The sequence below is a fragment of the Ammodytes marinus genome (assembly GCF_949987685.1).
Source record: "Ammodytes marinus genome assembly, chromosome: 12".
NCBI lineage: Eukaryota > Metazoa > Chordata > Actinopteri > Uranoscopiformes > Ammodytidae > Ammodytes > Ammodytes marinus.
In genome coordinates this window covers 21,228,147-21,243,248 of record NC_137216.1, presented here as the reverse complement: position 1 = coordinate 21,243,248, position 15,102 = coordinate 21,228,147, and the positions used below count along the sequence as shown (strand labels likewise).

General features: G+C 39.8%; 1 protein-coding gene across 1 annotated transcript; it reads right to left on the bottom strand.

Annotated features, from left to right (window-relative positions):
• Positions 1-4,936: 4,936 nt before the first annotated feature.
• Positions 4,937-11,353, bottom strand: jam2b (junctional adhesion molecule 2b; the record flags this gene model as incomplete). Its single annotated transcript, XM_080037881.1, has 10 exons — positions 4,937-4,975; positions 5,133-5,181; positions 5,275-5,293; positions 6,025-6,132; positions 6,227-6,335; positions 6,483-6,664; positions 7,234-7,383; positions 7,501-7,611; positions 7,946-8,011; positions 11,311-11,353. 10 exons carry the CDS (start codon positions 11,351-11,353, stop codon positions 4,937-4,939), a joined length of 876 nt encoding a protein of 291 aa, XP_079894007.1.
• Positions 11,354-15,102: the final 3,749 nt, after the last annotated feature.

Here is a 15,102-nt window from a genome sequence, read left to right as displayed (position 1 = left end):
CTTTTCAAAAAATCTTTGTTTGGAAAACATCCCAGTACTTAACTGTTCCTGGTAAATTAAAGACATACCACTTTTATATTTTTTTTGTGAAAGCAGAGTCAATTATAATGCCGGCTGAGAGGGGTTCCCAAACTTTTTCATATGACTGTATATATATAACAGTATAAAGGGAAAAAATATATATTTTTTTGGAAATGGACCAAGGAAGACAGGTTGTTGCAGGGAGAAGAGTGGCAGTGAGAGTGTGGATGTGTGGAGGAAGACCTAGAAGACATAGAGCTGTTATGTCTGATGAAATACAGTAAGGGCAACACTGATATACCCTGTTGTGAATCATGGTCTTGCATTGAGAGAGGCAGGGTTGAGAGTGCAACCCAATCTGCAAAAATCTAAAGTTGCATCTGTAATACGAATTTTCCAGCAAACAAACAGCTTAGAGTTGCATCCTTACAGTAAATGACAACATTACAGGAATTGATTTCTGTATTACAATTATAGAATATTTACACAGATAAATACTACATTTGGAGTAAAAAAATTTAATTTGTATAGCACTCTGCCTACACTGCTCTGAAATAAGAAGCACAGTGCTGCTGTGGGAGTCACAGTCTTGACTGATTGCTTGTGCAGGAGGACAGGTGGTCTGTGTGTGTGTGTGTGTGTGTGTGTGTGTGTGTGTGTGTGTGTGTTTGTGTGTGTGTGTGTGTGTGTGTGTGTGTGTGTGTGTGTGTGTGTGTGTGTGTGTGTGTGTGTGTGTGTGTGTGTGTGTGTGTGTGTGTGTGTGTGTGTGTGTGTGTGTGTGTGTGTGTCTGTGTGTCTGTGTGTCTGTGTGTCTGTGTGTGTGTGAAGTGGCAAAAAAAACATTTCCATTTTCCAATTCTGCAATAATTAGACGTAACAGTCTTGGCAGTGAACGATGCTGCATAACAGCACAATTCAGTCCTAACACGGAGAGACAGAGAGTACAAATAGCAAGCGCGCTCACTGCTCTCCATCTCAGCTTCACGCATGTCGCACACACACACACACACACACACACACACACACACACACACACACACACACAGCAAGTCTCCTAGCATTGTAAGAGAACCTCGGTATAAAGATTTAATGAAACTGTAGGGGGTGTCATCTGATGAGGTTTAAATGTTTAAATGTTGCTATTTCTTACTGCTACAGTGGGAAGAGAGAGTTTCCTGTGGTTGTCCCTGTGTCATCATTGGTCTTCTTCCTTTTTCCTTTGCCACAACAATTTCCCCAAGGCATAAATACATCAATGTCTATATGTTAAGCTTTGCATAACCCAAGATCTGCTCATGTGGAGCGCTGTGGGAGCTGTATATGTTCTACAAGCAGAGCGAAGGAGGAAGGAAAACCAGAAACAAAGACATAAAACTCACAAATAAGAACCAGTGGAAACCGATTTTTGTCATTTTCATTTTTTTTTTTTTGCAGATAACAAAAGCACAACTTTACTCCTGAGCGTTTTGTGCTATGTGCTGTTAACAATGAGCCACCCGTGCATAGATGAGCAGTACTTATGGAGAGCTCAATGTGGGTAAGACGGGGTACCAGGCAGCAGAGAAGGGAGTTATTTCCTGGAGGAAACCTGGCTTGAGGCTTAATTTAACATCTGAGAAGACAGTGGTACAGACACAGATTTCATACGACAGCCACCGCCCACTCACACTCAACTGTTCTCTCTCACTTATTTTCACGCTCTCTCTCTCTCTCTCTCTCTCTCTCTCTCTCTCTCTCTCTCTCTCTCTCTCTCTCTCTCTCTCTCTCTCTCTCTCTCTCTGAGATAGCGACAGAGGAGTCGTTATCTCACATATACAGTAGGCTACATACACATTTACAAAAAGGGGATGAAACGCACAGACCAAAAGCTCCCCTTGAGCTGTAATACAGAGTGGGCATCCACAAAGAAGGCACGTAAGACGCTCAACGAAAAGAAATATGTCTGTGTGTGTGCTGATATTACCAATGCACAATACCGACAGGAACTGTGACAGGTTTGATGTGTGTGTTTCTTTGTGTTTGTGTGTGTGTGTGTGTGTGTGTGTGTGTGTGTGTGTGTGTGTGTGTGTGTGTGTGTGTGTGTGTGTGTGTGTGTGTGTGTGTGTGTGTGTGTGTGTGTGTGTGTGTGTGCGTGTGCGTGCGTGCGTGCGTGCGTGTGCTCATATACCCATTGCACAATACGAACGGGAACTGTGACTGATTTGTATGAGTGACGCTTTCTAGCAATTACATGGGTTGATGGAAGCTCCCTCGCGGTGTGGAATTGCTCACTATTTACTGTCAGTGCAGTCCACTTGATAATGTGTTCCAGGAACCTGATCATATTAGACAGGAGGGCAAAAGGCTTCCTCTCCAGAGTAACTACTACATTTTATGCTACTATTGATTTAACACGTAAAACATATGATGATCAACTTTGGTTATTGTGGCTGCCTAGGCACACTCAGGTTACATTTGTGCAAAGTGCTGGGATTTACCTGAGGTCACCAAAATGTGGTTAAAAGAACGATATTGCTGGAACAAACTATCAGTACAGTGAGAGAGATGTCAGTCACTCAGAGCAAGTCTTTTATATACTATCTATGGTCTGTGCACGCCCACACAGTTTCGCAATAAGGTCTAATCAGACTAAATAATGGAAACTGCCTGTGGGGGTGGACCGCGGGTGTGCAGCACAATTTACTCAATACATTGAATTAGCTCCATCTCAACATGCTAGACATCAATAAAACAAGATCACTAATGTCATAGATTCAATTCTGCATTGCTGAGTTCATTTCACTGATCATATTTCTGTAGCTTTACTGAAGAGAAATTATAGATGCTTTTGCCATTCATTTTGTTTTTTTACATTAGTTTACCTTCCATGACGCATTTAAAGCCCCACAGTATTTTTGGTACAGCAGGTACACATAAGAAGCTTTCACACACAGCAAACAGGACATCAGCGTACACAGTGGAAGAAAGAAATACACAGCTGTTGTTCATTTCCTGTGTAGAGCCTGCTAGACATTATATTGTCCTTTACTGTCATTATGCTAAAACCAAAGCAGTTCCCATGGAGTGGAGAGTTTTTAGCACACAAGTGGCAGACTGTGGAAATACATTTGCATATTTCAGAGCCTGGGCTGATGTCCTTTCTTTGCAGCAGTAGAAGTGATTGATCAGAAAGCAGTTTGAGCTTCCAAGCAGACATATTAGCCGATCAATATAAGCTGCTTAATGCAATCATTACAGGAGGTTATGGCCATGTACGAGAAGATCTCTGTTTCTGGTTCCCTGATACTGCCTGCAGTTACAGAACATGCACCAGGCATGATGTAAAATATCCAAGTATGTGTAGCTATTAACTTTATTATCACTCAAATCTTAAAAGACGAGTGCATGCACATAATGCATATAATTCAAAAAGCTGCATTGAAGTGAAGCCGCAGGAAATCAGACTTCTAATTTATGGGCAGTACAATAAGGGGAACGATGAGTGCAAAAGGAGGAGAACAATAGTACCAGTGTTCATAGACAAATAATGGATGAAAGCTGGTATGGTGTGGCCGAGAGCCTGTCTGTGATGGTTTGAATAGATGAAGTCAATGCTGTGGTGCCCTCTAGTGGTAGAAAACATAAGTGTTGATCACTGCCCACATAGTCAAATGGAGCAGATTGTGTCTACATCCTAAAATCAGTTTGATAAGAAATAATACAAGAGTAAATATTTTTCAAACTATGAAATTTAAGGTTTGTTATTTTGATGTTTACTATCTTAGTTTAACCTTCCAACATTATTACCACCTAACATAAAGTATCCTAAATCTGATGGGAATATCTTTTTTTAGGTTTCTATTCATAAACAGTATTGGACAAATTATAAAACTCACAAAGTTCATCATGAAAGTCTGTACATATTTTATAACAATCGGTTATATAGTTGCTGAGAAGTCACAGTGTCACCTACCAAACCGACATTACTATCCTTTTAGAGCAATGTTGCGTTGTTGTGTACAATAGCTAAGAAATGTGTTGTTATAAATATAGGGAGGCTATAACACATACTAAATATTTCAATATGTATTCTCCATCATGCTTATGGTTATAAATACATACAGAGGCCTAAACATGTTAAAAGACATTGATGTTTTCTCAGAAATGCTGAAAAACAATAAGCCAACAAAGTGTGCAGCATTTTTTTTGTATCTTTCTTTATTGATCAAGAGATCGACTCATCAACATAGCATCAAAGATTTGAAAAACTTCCAAAGCACCATTCAGTGTGTGCAGACACCTGTTCATTTGTCTCTCAATTCACATTATTTGAATTAATACAGCCAAATTTGACACAAACAAGAAAACAATTATGAGATACTCACACAAACATGTTCTAAAAATATATATAAAAATGAAGAAAAATAAACTCATATAAAAACAACATATCTGCATCTAAATATATATGAAAGTCAATACAAAGGATACAATAGTAACTGCCAGTATCAGTGTGGATGGATTACAGTGACTCGCCTATAGGTGGCACAAGAGAGCTTATTTTTTTAACAGTAGTGCTGAACTTGGCCCCTTATGCCTGAGTTGAAAAAATAAGATTGTTTAGAAAATCTTGCATGTAATAACATGGAAAGGAGCTGGGTGTAGTGCTGTTTATGATTTTAAAAGTAGGAGCCTCCTTCCGAACCTTCAACGGATAAGTGCCAGTGTTCAGGGAGCAACAAGGTTTCTGAAAAATCTTGATTACAACTTCTTTGTTTTTGCTTGATATTTGAAGATCCTCCGTGTGGCTGTGTCCGTCCTAGAAAGCAGTGAGGAGCTGTCATAAAGCGTTGGTTGAGGACTTTTCCTTGTGTGCGCCACAATAAGTGCACAATAGATTTCTGATGGTTCGAAGTCAAAATCAGAGAGAGAATCACACTCAGATCATGAAGGACTGAGTTTGTTTGTAGTGCTTGAGCTGTAAAGAGCACAGAGACATGAAATGAAAAATGTCCTTTAATTAGCCAGAGACCATCGTTATCAGCAACTTATCAGCACAACTTAATGGCAACCCTTATTCGTGGCAGTGAGCAAAACAAGCCCCGGACCCGATAACAAGCCCTCTGATCACTCACATTGCGGATGGGAGGAGGAGGAGGAGGAGAAGGGTGGTAGGACTTGGTGCTGAAAGACAAAAAGGGTGGCAGTTCAGTCTCAGGTCATTACCACCTAATCAAGCACATGTAGCTACAGTCAAAACAAGAGTGAAACCCTCACCTTTTTGTTTTCTTGCTCTCTGTACAAAGAAACAACAAAGGAGAAAAAGTCAAATAAAGAAGCAGAGTTAACATTTTTCATGATAACTATTATACATGCCAGAGAAGTTTGTCTCTCTATATGTTAGTATGCATGTTAGTATATTTAGTCTCTTTAAGTTCTCCTCAGTGAAATATGCTCCAATAAAGCCTTGTATCAACTGAGTGGTTCGGTACAGCACGGCAGGCATTTATTTGTGTTTCCACTGTCAAAAGTTGGGAGGGCTACCAAAATAAGAGAATAAATGGACTAAATTTATATTGTGAAGGATCTGCATACTTCCTAAACTGTCAGTAGGTTAGCTCACATGTTGTCACAGCCTGTACACTAACCAACAATCTCTCCACCACTTCTTATGGTCATCGTTGTTTTAGATTTTAGATTTTTGCGAGGAAAAATAAACTGCTCAGAATAGAAACCCAAATGAACCACTAATTCACCTGCAGACTGAAGAGAATCTTTAATGTCTTGGCAAGATAGGTTGAGATCTATGGGTATACTTTTATTTGTTTTGAATGGTTTATTAAATGCCCTGACAAGAGTTTACCTTGATTAATTTCTATACTTTATCTCTCTGATTCAATAGTGTTCATTAATGCAAATGTCTCAAAAGGGAAATCAATGACTACATAACAGGCCTCTTGCTAACACACACACACACACACACACACACACACACACACACAGCAGCAGCCCAACCACACTACTCACTTCTGCAGCAGCCTCTGCGTCGGCAGATGCACACACAGATGCAGCAGAAGAGGACGAGTACCGTGAAACCTGCAGCACCTGCTATTAAAATGGCCGTATTCACAGGATCTGGACGGAGGGGAAAGAGAATATAGTTCCTCAGTGTTGGTGGACTGATCATGATGTTTAAACTCCAATTAAGAGATGTATCAAAACTACTTACAATCAGACACTTTCAGCTCTTGGGCCACGCAGCTCTTTGGCGCCCCTACGCTGTTGGAGGACTCACAGCGGTACATCCCTGAGTCCAGTTTTGAAACACTCTTAAAGTTCTGCTCCAGACAAAGACAAAGGTGAGAGAATCATTGTAGAGAACAGCAGCAGTGAGCACGACTGTGTTCATATGCTCCTAGGTGCATTTAAGAGTGGGCTTGCCCGTTGTACATGAGTATTTGCATATATTTTCAGTGTGCTCTCACCAGCGAGCCCTTGCTTGTGTCGATGCTGTACAGAGTATCTGCGGTGGCCGTCAGAGCCCTGTTGTCTTTGTACCAGCGGTATGTGGCAGGAGGCACGCTGAGTTTGTCCTTACAGAGGAGCTCTAGGCCCACGCCCACAAACACAGAGCCCGGCACCTCACACGAGGGAACATGAGGGGGCACTGAGGGAAAAGAGCTGGCGTTACAGCAACAAGTGCAAATGAATGTGCAACAAATACAAGGGTTATTAGTAAGTCCACCATAAAACACTTTAAATATTACTCTTGTTTATGCATTGTGTTGCTTTGTGGATGTAGAGGGGTCTTATGGTTATTTTGCTGCATGAAAACACTGATTATTAATTGTGATAAGTTGATGCATGCATTGATCTGCTAAAAGAAATAATCGAATGCACCGAAAGGGAATTGGATTGAAAGTACTCTCTCCTCTACAGGAACTGAAAAGCTAAGACCGGTAGTGCAATTTAATGAGTGAAGTGTGAACTACTGACATTGTTGTTTGTATATTTCAAGAAATTTCAGATATGATTGATTATATTATAATCTTGTAACTAAATCCTACACACATATACAGTACGCACACATGATATACAGTAAGTGCTATTTCACTGTATTCAAAGGTATTCATGTACAACATGCAGAAGTTTACTGTTCATTTGTCTCTCAAACAAATAAACAGCCCGTCACCCTCATATATGTACAGAAAAACACACTCAGGAATCCCATCCTACCCAGCACGTTGAGTGTTACAATGGCCTCGCCTAGGTTGACGTGGTCCTCGCTGGCAGTCACCTCACAGCGGTATTCCCCCGAGTCTTTCTGAGTAACGGCGTGTATGGTCAGCGTCGCTCCCTCTATCTTTGCCCGTCCTGCGTAGTGACCTATAGTGGAAGGATGTTGAAACATGATGAGAGGACGCACAAATGTCGCCATGTCAGCCTTTTTCGGTTAGGAAAAGTCAAAGGAATTTCTGCAGTAAAGGTTCTGTCTTCACTCACCGGTAAATTTGTTATTAAAGTACACAAACGTCACGCCCTTTCCCTTCTTCTTCCACTCGATTCGAGGGTTCTGATCTTTCTCTGTCCGGAACTCACACGAGAGCACAGCGTCTGGGAGGACAAATAGAACACAGAGCTGCTAAATAAGTAGATATACTTTTGGTCTTATCATTTGTTGCTAAATGTATTTCTTTTTTGTCACAGCTGTGCACTTTAAATAAAAATTAAATTAGACTCTTAGGTAAAGTATAAAATCCATTTCCCTCGACATCACTACTGTTTCAAGGAGTTGTGTTTCCATTTACCTAAGAAATACATTCGAACCAAAAATCAGATACCAGATATAAGATCCAAAAATATTAAAGATAAGAAAAATGTTGTGAAGGTTTAAATTCTCAAAATGACATTGGACAATTGTGTTATGCAAAGCAGCAGTCTGTCTCACCCGTGTGCTCGTGGACCTCCACTTTGGGTTTACTGCTGCTCACCGTCACAGATAGACAGATGGGACCTGCAGAGGATCAATCGAAGCTTTATACATTGATAAACATGTGTTACTTTCAGTCATCGGTTACAACAATATTACTTCTGCTCAAAGTATTTGCAAGAACAACAATTGCATCTTGCTGTATTTAATAAGCTAATTATATACAGGTTCAGAATGTGAGCAAGTTTAGACTCCAGTGCAGTTAGAGAGGCCAGAAGCACAAACAGACATGTAAACAGGATTACAAAGTCCCAGACTACACATGTACTCATAGGAATGTGTAATTCACTTTGCAATTGTTTAAAAAAAAATAGGTATATAAATATATAACTAAGGTATGGTTATTATTGTGTATGAGACATTTGCTACCTTGTTATTGTTTCTGTTGTGTTTTGTATAGCCTATACCTAGTAGTGAATGTGTTGCTTATTAGAATATGCTTTAATAAGCTTGGGCTTCAGCCTCAACCTTTACAATCAATCTTTTAGTTTTACTTTTTTGCCTTATTGTTATTATCTCTCTTTTCACTACTGCCTATCACAACAACATGTAATGAGAAAGTATAACATTCATTTTCCACAACAGAATACGTGAATATCTGCACACACACACACACACACACACACACACACACATATAGGTTGTGGCTAGGTCCTGGTGGTGCCAGGAGCGGTGGTGCATAGGAATGCAGGTGATTGATGACTTTCTGACAAGCTGCTTTTTCCCCAACTGATAACCTCTTTCAGTGACACACACACACACACACACACACACACACACACACACACACACACACACACACACACACACACACACACACACACACACAAACACACACACAAACACACACACACACACACACACACACACACACACACACAAACAAACACAAACAAACACACAAGAAGAGCATGGCCTACATTCTCTTGCAAAAATACATTGAATTATACAAACACAATCTGTGTATAAAAAAGCTTTGAAGCTTGAGGCAGGATGATAAAGTGACAAAGCAGCTCTCCGTAATACCAAACAGATGGACACAAGAGAAATAGAGATGTTTAAACGTTCTGCTAATGTCATGCAGCTTTTCATGATGTGTAAGTTTAAATCCGACATAAAGCTGCATAACTAACTTTCTTTCAAGCTCTCCTCAGCTGTTGTTGTGATGAGCTCTCAGTGAAGAATCACTTAAGACGCTTTAAGTTGAGGAACAATAATGCACAAGTCTTTGGTATCACGATGAGAACATTTGGGAGCAAAAAAATACACGGAGAAAGATGTTCAGCAAGTAAGTAAATGTGTGTGTGTGTGTGTGTGTGTGTGTGTGTGTGTGTGTGTGTGTGTGTGTGTGTGTGTGTGTGTGTGTGTGTGTGTGTGCGGGGGAGGGGAGGGTCTGTATATGTTCTACACATGCATGGAAAGCAAGCTTTTCTTACTTGGACAAAGCAGCTCTTTATGAAAGTAACCTTATCCTTCTCAGCTGGCACAACACACACAGACACACACACACACACACACACATACGCATATTTATTTGGCACACTTGTGAGGAATCTACGCTGATTGAACCCTTAAGTCTGTGCTTTACTTTTAACATCCAGTGTGTGTGTGTGTGTGTGTGTGTGTGTGTGTGTGTGTGTGTGTGTGTGTGTGTGTGTGTGGGTGTGTGTGGGTGTGTATATGTATATGTGTGTGTGTCTAATATACCTTAGAAATACATTGCAAACAATACATTTCTAATTCATGTTGTATACATATTGTAATGTCTATAATAATTGTTTTATGTCTAATTAATTCAATACTGTTCTGTTTTTGATTGTTGCACATTTTATCACGATAAAGTGCTTAAATCTATTCATATTCAATATTACCAATCATGCCATGTCTAACATGCACTGGACACCAATGAAAAAATGTGTTTTGCACCAAAAATTCCACCCACATCCTTGACCAGATTTATCTTAACTGAAGATAAAGATTGCAGTCTTTTAATCTCTGTGAGGATGCTTGTAGTTCCTCATGAGTAAATACAAGAAAGATCAAAAACACACGTCAAAGCTGCAATTTCAAACATAAAGCACGCAACAAGTACCACAACAACTTCAAATGCATTTTTTCCCAGATAGCGAGTGGTGGATTTCATCCCAGTCCAATTAACAACAGGGTCAGTCGGGGGCCATCTTCAAACTGAAAGGATGGGATCTGCGACTCCTCCGCGGGGCCACCAGATGCCTCCCATCAGCCTGTGGATCTCGGGTTCAAACGGTGTTTGAGTGGGTCCAATGTAAACAGAGAGCCCAACCACACCCACACCCCTGCACTATCTCAGCCCCTGAACACATCACACCCTCTCCTACTCTCCTGTGTGTGTGGACTGGACATACACAAACTCAGTCAAACTAATGACCAATAAAAAATTGTAACAATCCAATTAGTCTACTTCATGTTGAAAGCATATGGAGTTTTCACCGTTCACCTGTCAAAACATAAAATGCATTTCAGCTAAACTGTTGCACCAGGCCTCGTTAAACATGCATTAAGAAAGAAAATGTATTCTATGGAAAACTTTTTCAATTAACAACTAGTCAAGGCAAAAATCGTCATTATCCTGCATTTCTAAAGGACTGCACAAAGATCACTGCGATTAATTGAGAGAAAGGTCAGAAAATGGGAAGTTCTATTACTTTTGTTGCATGTGAAATCTTAACTTTTTTGGAGAGCCTATCACGCTCAAGTTGGATTTTAAAGTTATGGTACAACCACTTTTCTTCATGCCTTGTGTCTTATTTATGGTGAACTTAGTTTTTTTTTTTTTTTTTTTTTTCAAAACGATGGTCCACACTTCGGAAGGTCATGCTTTTTGGTTTGTTTGTTTCATCCCCCAATCCCTGAACCAATCATTTTATTCTCGTACAATCCCCCAATTATCTCCTTACATGTTTCGTAAATGGCAACCTTTACAAACTTTCATATCATTTATTAGATTAGTGTATAACTGACATTGACCAGAAATTTAAGTAAAATAAAATGCTCTATATAATAGAATCTCTTGTGAAATTGTGGGATATTATTGAAATAGCCTACCCTTTCAGGAGCTCCTTCCTAAACCATGCACGTTCACATCATTGGCCTCTACATAGTGTGACTATGCAGAGGCCAATGATGTGATGTGAGGCCTATGTGAATCGCCTAATGCAAATTATTCCTTCTAAAAACTTCCTGCTAAAGTGTGTGAACGGTGAACCTATCAGGGCATCTTTCTCCGGCGCAAATAAAGTTAGCAAACTGAAGAATACAGTTTCTAAAAAGCAGTAAAAACTCACTGTGCAGTAAAGTGATGAGAAGAGGCAGCGCCAACATCTTCATGGTGTTTGTTTAGTGAGGGTGTGCGCAGCTCCGTCCTGTGGGGGTCTGCTGAGTCTGGATGGGATTAGTTTGACTCCAAACTCTCAGCAGCTTCTTCAAGTTTCATCCGCAGCACGCGCGCGCAAGCTCGCGCAAATCCTGGACAACTGACAGGGAGCGCGCGAAGGCGGGGGCACCAACAATTAGGGGAGACATGATGAGCCCTTCTTATATTGACACGGGTCTGTTCTTTGACCTGCCTTTTTACTATCCCATTCAGACAGTCTCCAAACGTATTTGATTGATTGTTTTACTTAATTTGACTATGGCATTAACTTTTTGTGTGCAGGATAATACAATAAAGTTCTAAAGAACTTCAATGTGTTTGCTCAGTGCAAACAAAAGGATGGAGGAGTTTGGGTTTATGATTCTTTCAATAAAAATTTGACAACAATTTGATAATTTGTGTACAGGTTCAATGTGCCACTCCCCTTGAAATAATGGAACTTAAGAATGAGTTTAATAGCTAACCTGTCTGGTCCCAAACTTTACTATCAGTCTTGCCGCTCTCATAGCTAAAAAAAAAAACTGTACACCACCTATTCAGCACCAAACAGCAGATGGACAGTTAGCAACTAGCTAGTGAACACAGTGCAGCATTTAACAGCTAAAGAGACAGATATTGTTCCTGTTTGTGGAGACCAAAAATAGAGCAAAAAGACAATAAATATTGAGGTGGACACAAACACAATGACATTTGCCATATCAGATTTAGGAGGAGATGTATCCTGGGATATGTAGTACCCAAGGCATGCAAAGATAGTTATCTTGGAAGCCGGAATGATTGTATAACAATAACAAGGAATTGTAAGGCTGAAAGGTTCCTATAATAGAAATATATTATAAGAGAGGTGTATACCATGGAGAAAATGACCTTCTGACTTAGGCCTACAGAAAATGTATTTATGAATAAATGGAAGCAATGTATGGTCTTTGACACAGGTATAGTTAATGGTTACTCTGCAGTTTTGGATATCATTATTAAAACGTAAAACATGATCAGAATATAAAATCTGACTCATTGTTTGACCATTCAGGAACATATAAAGAGTCTCAGTTTAATGATCTTCACAAACTTTTGCACTGATTCTAGAACAAACCCCAAAAATAATTTGAAAGTCACCATGGTTATAGTTGTGAGTTTTGCACACGTCAACAGAGATGAGCGTAATAGGAGGTGCAGGGATGAGACAGCTGCTGGCGGAGCTACTGTGTCCTTGGCTATTGGGTTTCTCTCCACCGGCGCTCACACAACGGCACATTGTCCCTGGTTCGGGTTAAGGCGCACACATGCTACATTTTGTGGCCACATGCACACACAGACACACACACGGGGGGCATACGTGAGGACACGTGTGCTTAAGAACACACAGAGAGAAACAGAGAAGTACAAACTCACAAAGTCTCTGCTGCAGCACCTGTTCACAATCGACAGTCCCAGCTGCTCTGCTGTGAGCTGGAATCACTGATGGTCTGATCACACACACACATACACACACACACACACACACACACACACACACACACACACACACACACACACACACACACACACACACACACACACACACACACATCCATAACATGGCTCGGTGCACACCGCTCACTCTACACAAACATGTTTTACATAAACAGTCTCTCCCAGACAGTGAATCTTATAGGAACCAAACACGCATGAAGGGCAGGCTTTAAATGCAGAGTGATCTTTGACGACAGCCCCGCCAGTTAAAGCACCATTTAAACAGCTGTCCTCCTCACACTTTACTGCACACAGCTCGATAAAACCTGCTGGGGCTGGTTTGTGCCAACGAGGATCACACCCTGGATTACATCAAGGTTCCTATCGTGGGACCAATACGTTAACCCAAGTTTAAAGCTAAACAGGATCTACCTTTTAAAATGTTGCATTAAAACATGCTTTAAGATGAACTTTATATTAGGATTTTTGCACAATATAAAGCAAGGGCCTTCAAAGAACTTAAGGTTAAATACAGTAGAAGTATTTTGGCCATCTGTCTAGCAGGTATAGTTGCCCCACTATCTGAATATGTCTTTATTTAGATGTACCTGCTTTAGCTTATGAACTGTGACTGGTCATTGAGTCTTAAGTCCTCAGAGAGTTAAACAAAATAAAGAATTTCTTGAACTTTTGTAACATTTCAAATCGCATAGGCCTATCCTCTTTTCACTATTCTACATACTACAGCTGACCATAACAAGTATAGTTTGCATGCAGTAGGCACACAATTGGAACATCATTTTTTAATCATTTATTTCATCATAAAATTGCACCTTGAACTTGGCTCATGCTTATATGTCGGTCGCATCGCTGGTCATTTTCACTCAGTTGCTCAGTCGATGAGATGTATCTTTAATTGCATCTCTGCTTTATTAAAATGTCTGTCTATATTCTTTATGTTTGTCTACACCTATAGCTCAAGCTACTTTTGTTTAGTCAGCATACCTAAATCAGAACATTTATCCTTTTATAGTTCTGTGGGTGACGACGTCTTATGAAAAAGAGGTCAAAGCTTTGGGCCATCAAATCAAAGCTCAGATTGTGAAGCGGCACAGACAGATGAGACACTTGAGAAAGCAACTCTCCACTTTTAAAAGTGTGTTAACTGCAAGACGAGAGGGTCAGAGGGATGATAAAAGTAAAGAAATGTTTGTTCTGATTCAGGTAAACCTGGTTTCTGTTGAGACACGTGTAGCCTTGACACACACTACACTGATTTATATTCATGCACATGCTTTGAGGGTTTAAGATAAGCAGGTGTATTTCATCCTGGCCACAGTCGGCCCTTTTATTCCATCATTTATTTACAGCAGCAATTTGTGGCACCCAAGATAGACAGTAAATACAACATTGTTTCAGGAGTTAATCAGTCGTGCCAAAGATCATAAGTCCTACATACAGTACCAAGGAAATATGGTTAATTATTCTCTGTAATTTATAATGTCAGAGTCCAGATCAAGAACCCCTGATTAAATGGAAGGTTGTTGTGAGATTTGCATGTGACCTAATTCAACAGTAAATTATTTGTTTCCTTCTTTTGGAGGAAAAGCCTTACATTTGTGACTGGTTTGTTTGCTACAATGTCTTCATTGGTATTTTCTAATCATATCCTTTTTACATTAGGTGCCAGTTTTACTCATTTGGGGGCCAACTGATCTTTCTATTTACCCAATTTCAACTCAAGAATCAGTAAACATCAATATTTACTAATCAATAACTAGTAGTTAAGTGTATACAAAAGATGAGTATTAAAATAAAGATTAACGTTAATATCTTTAGACAAAGAGTCTGTTCTTGAGGAACAGTTGCAGATACCTAATACTTTCTCAATTGTTTACTTCATTGGAAAAACCTTGACGATGTGAACTTTCTACCTTCTTAATTATGATTGGGCTCATGCCAGGAGGAAATAATAAAGAAAAAATTATAAGTTAACGGTAAGGCCCATTTTATAACTTACTGAAAGTAAGTAGGAATAGCAGGGGCAGGACTTTGGGCTGTTTAAAAGATTAGGAGTACCATAAACATACAGATAAATAGCAGACGCAAAGAGAAGACACATAAACAAGTGGAAATAAGTCATTGGTACAAGACGCATTTGAGAGAAGATATAAGTCTACAATCGTAAATACAAGTTATACAGATTTAGTCAAAAGCAAATCAAGATGAAGACGCTGGTGTTGCTCTCACT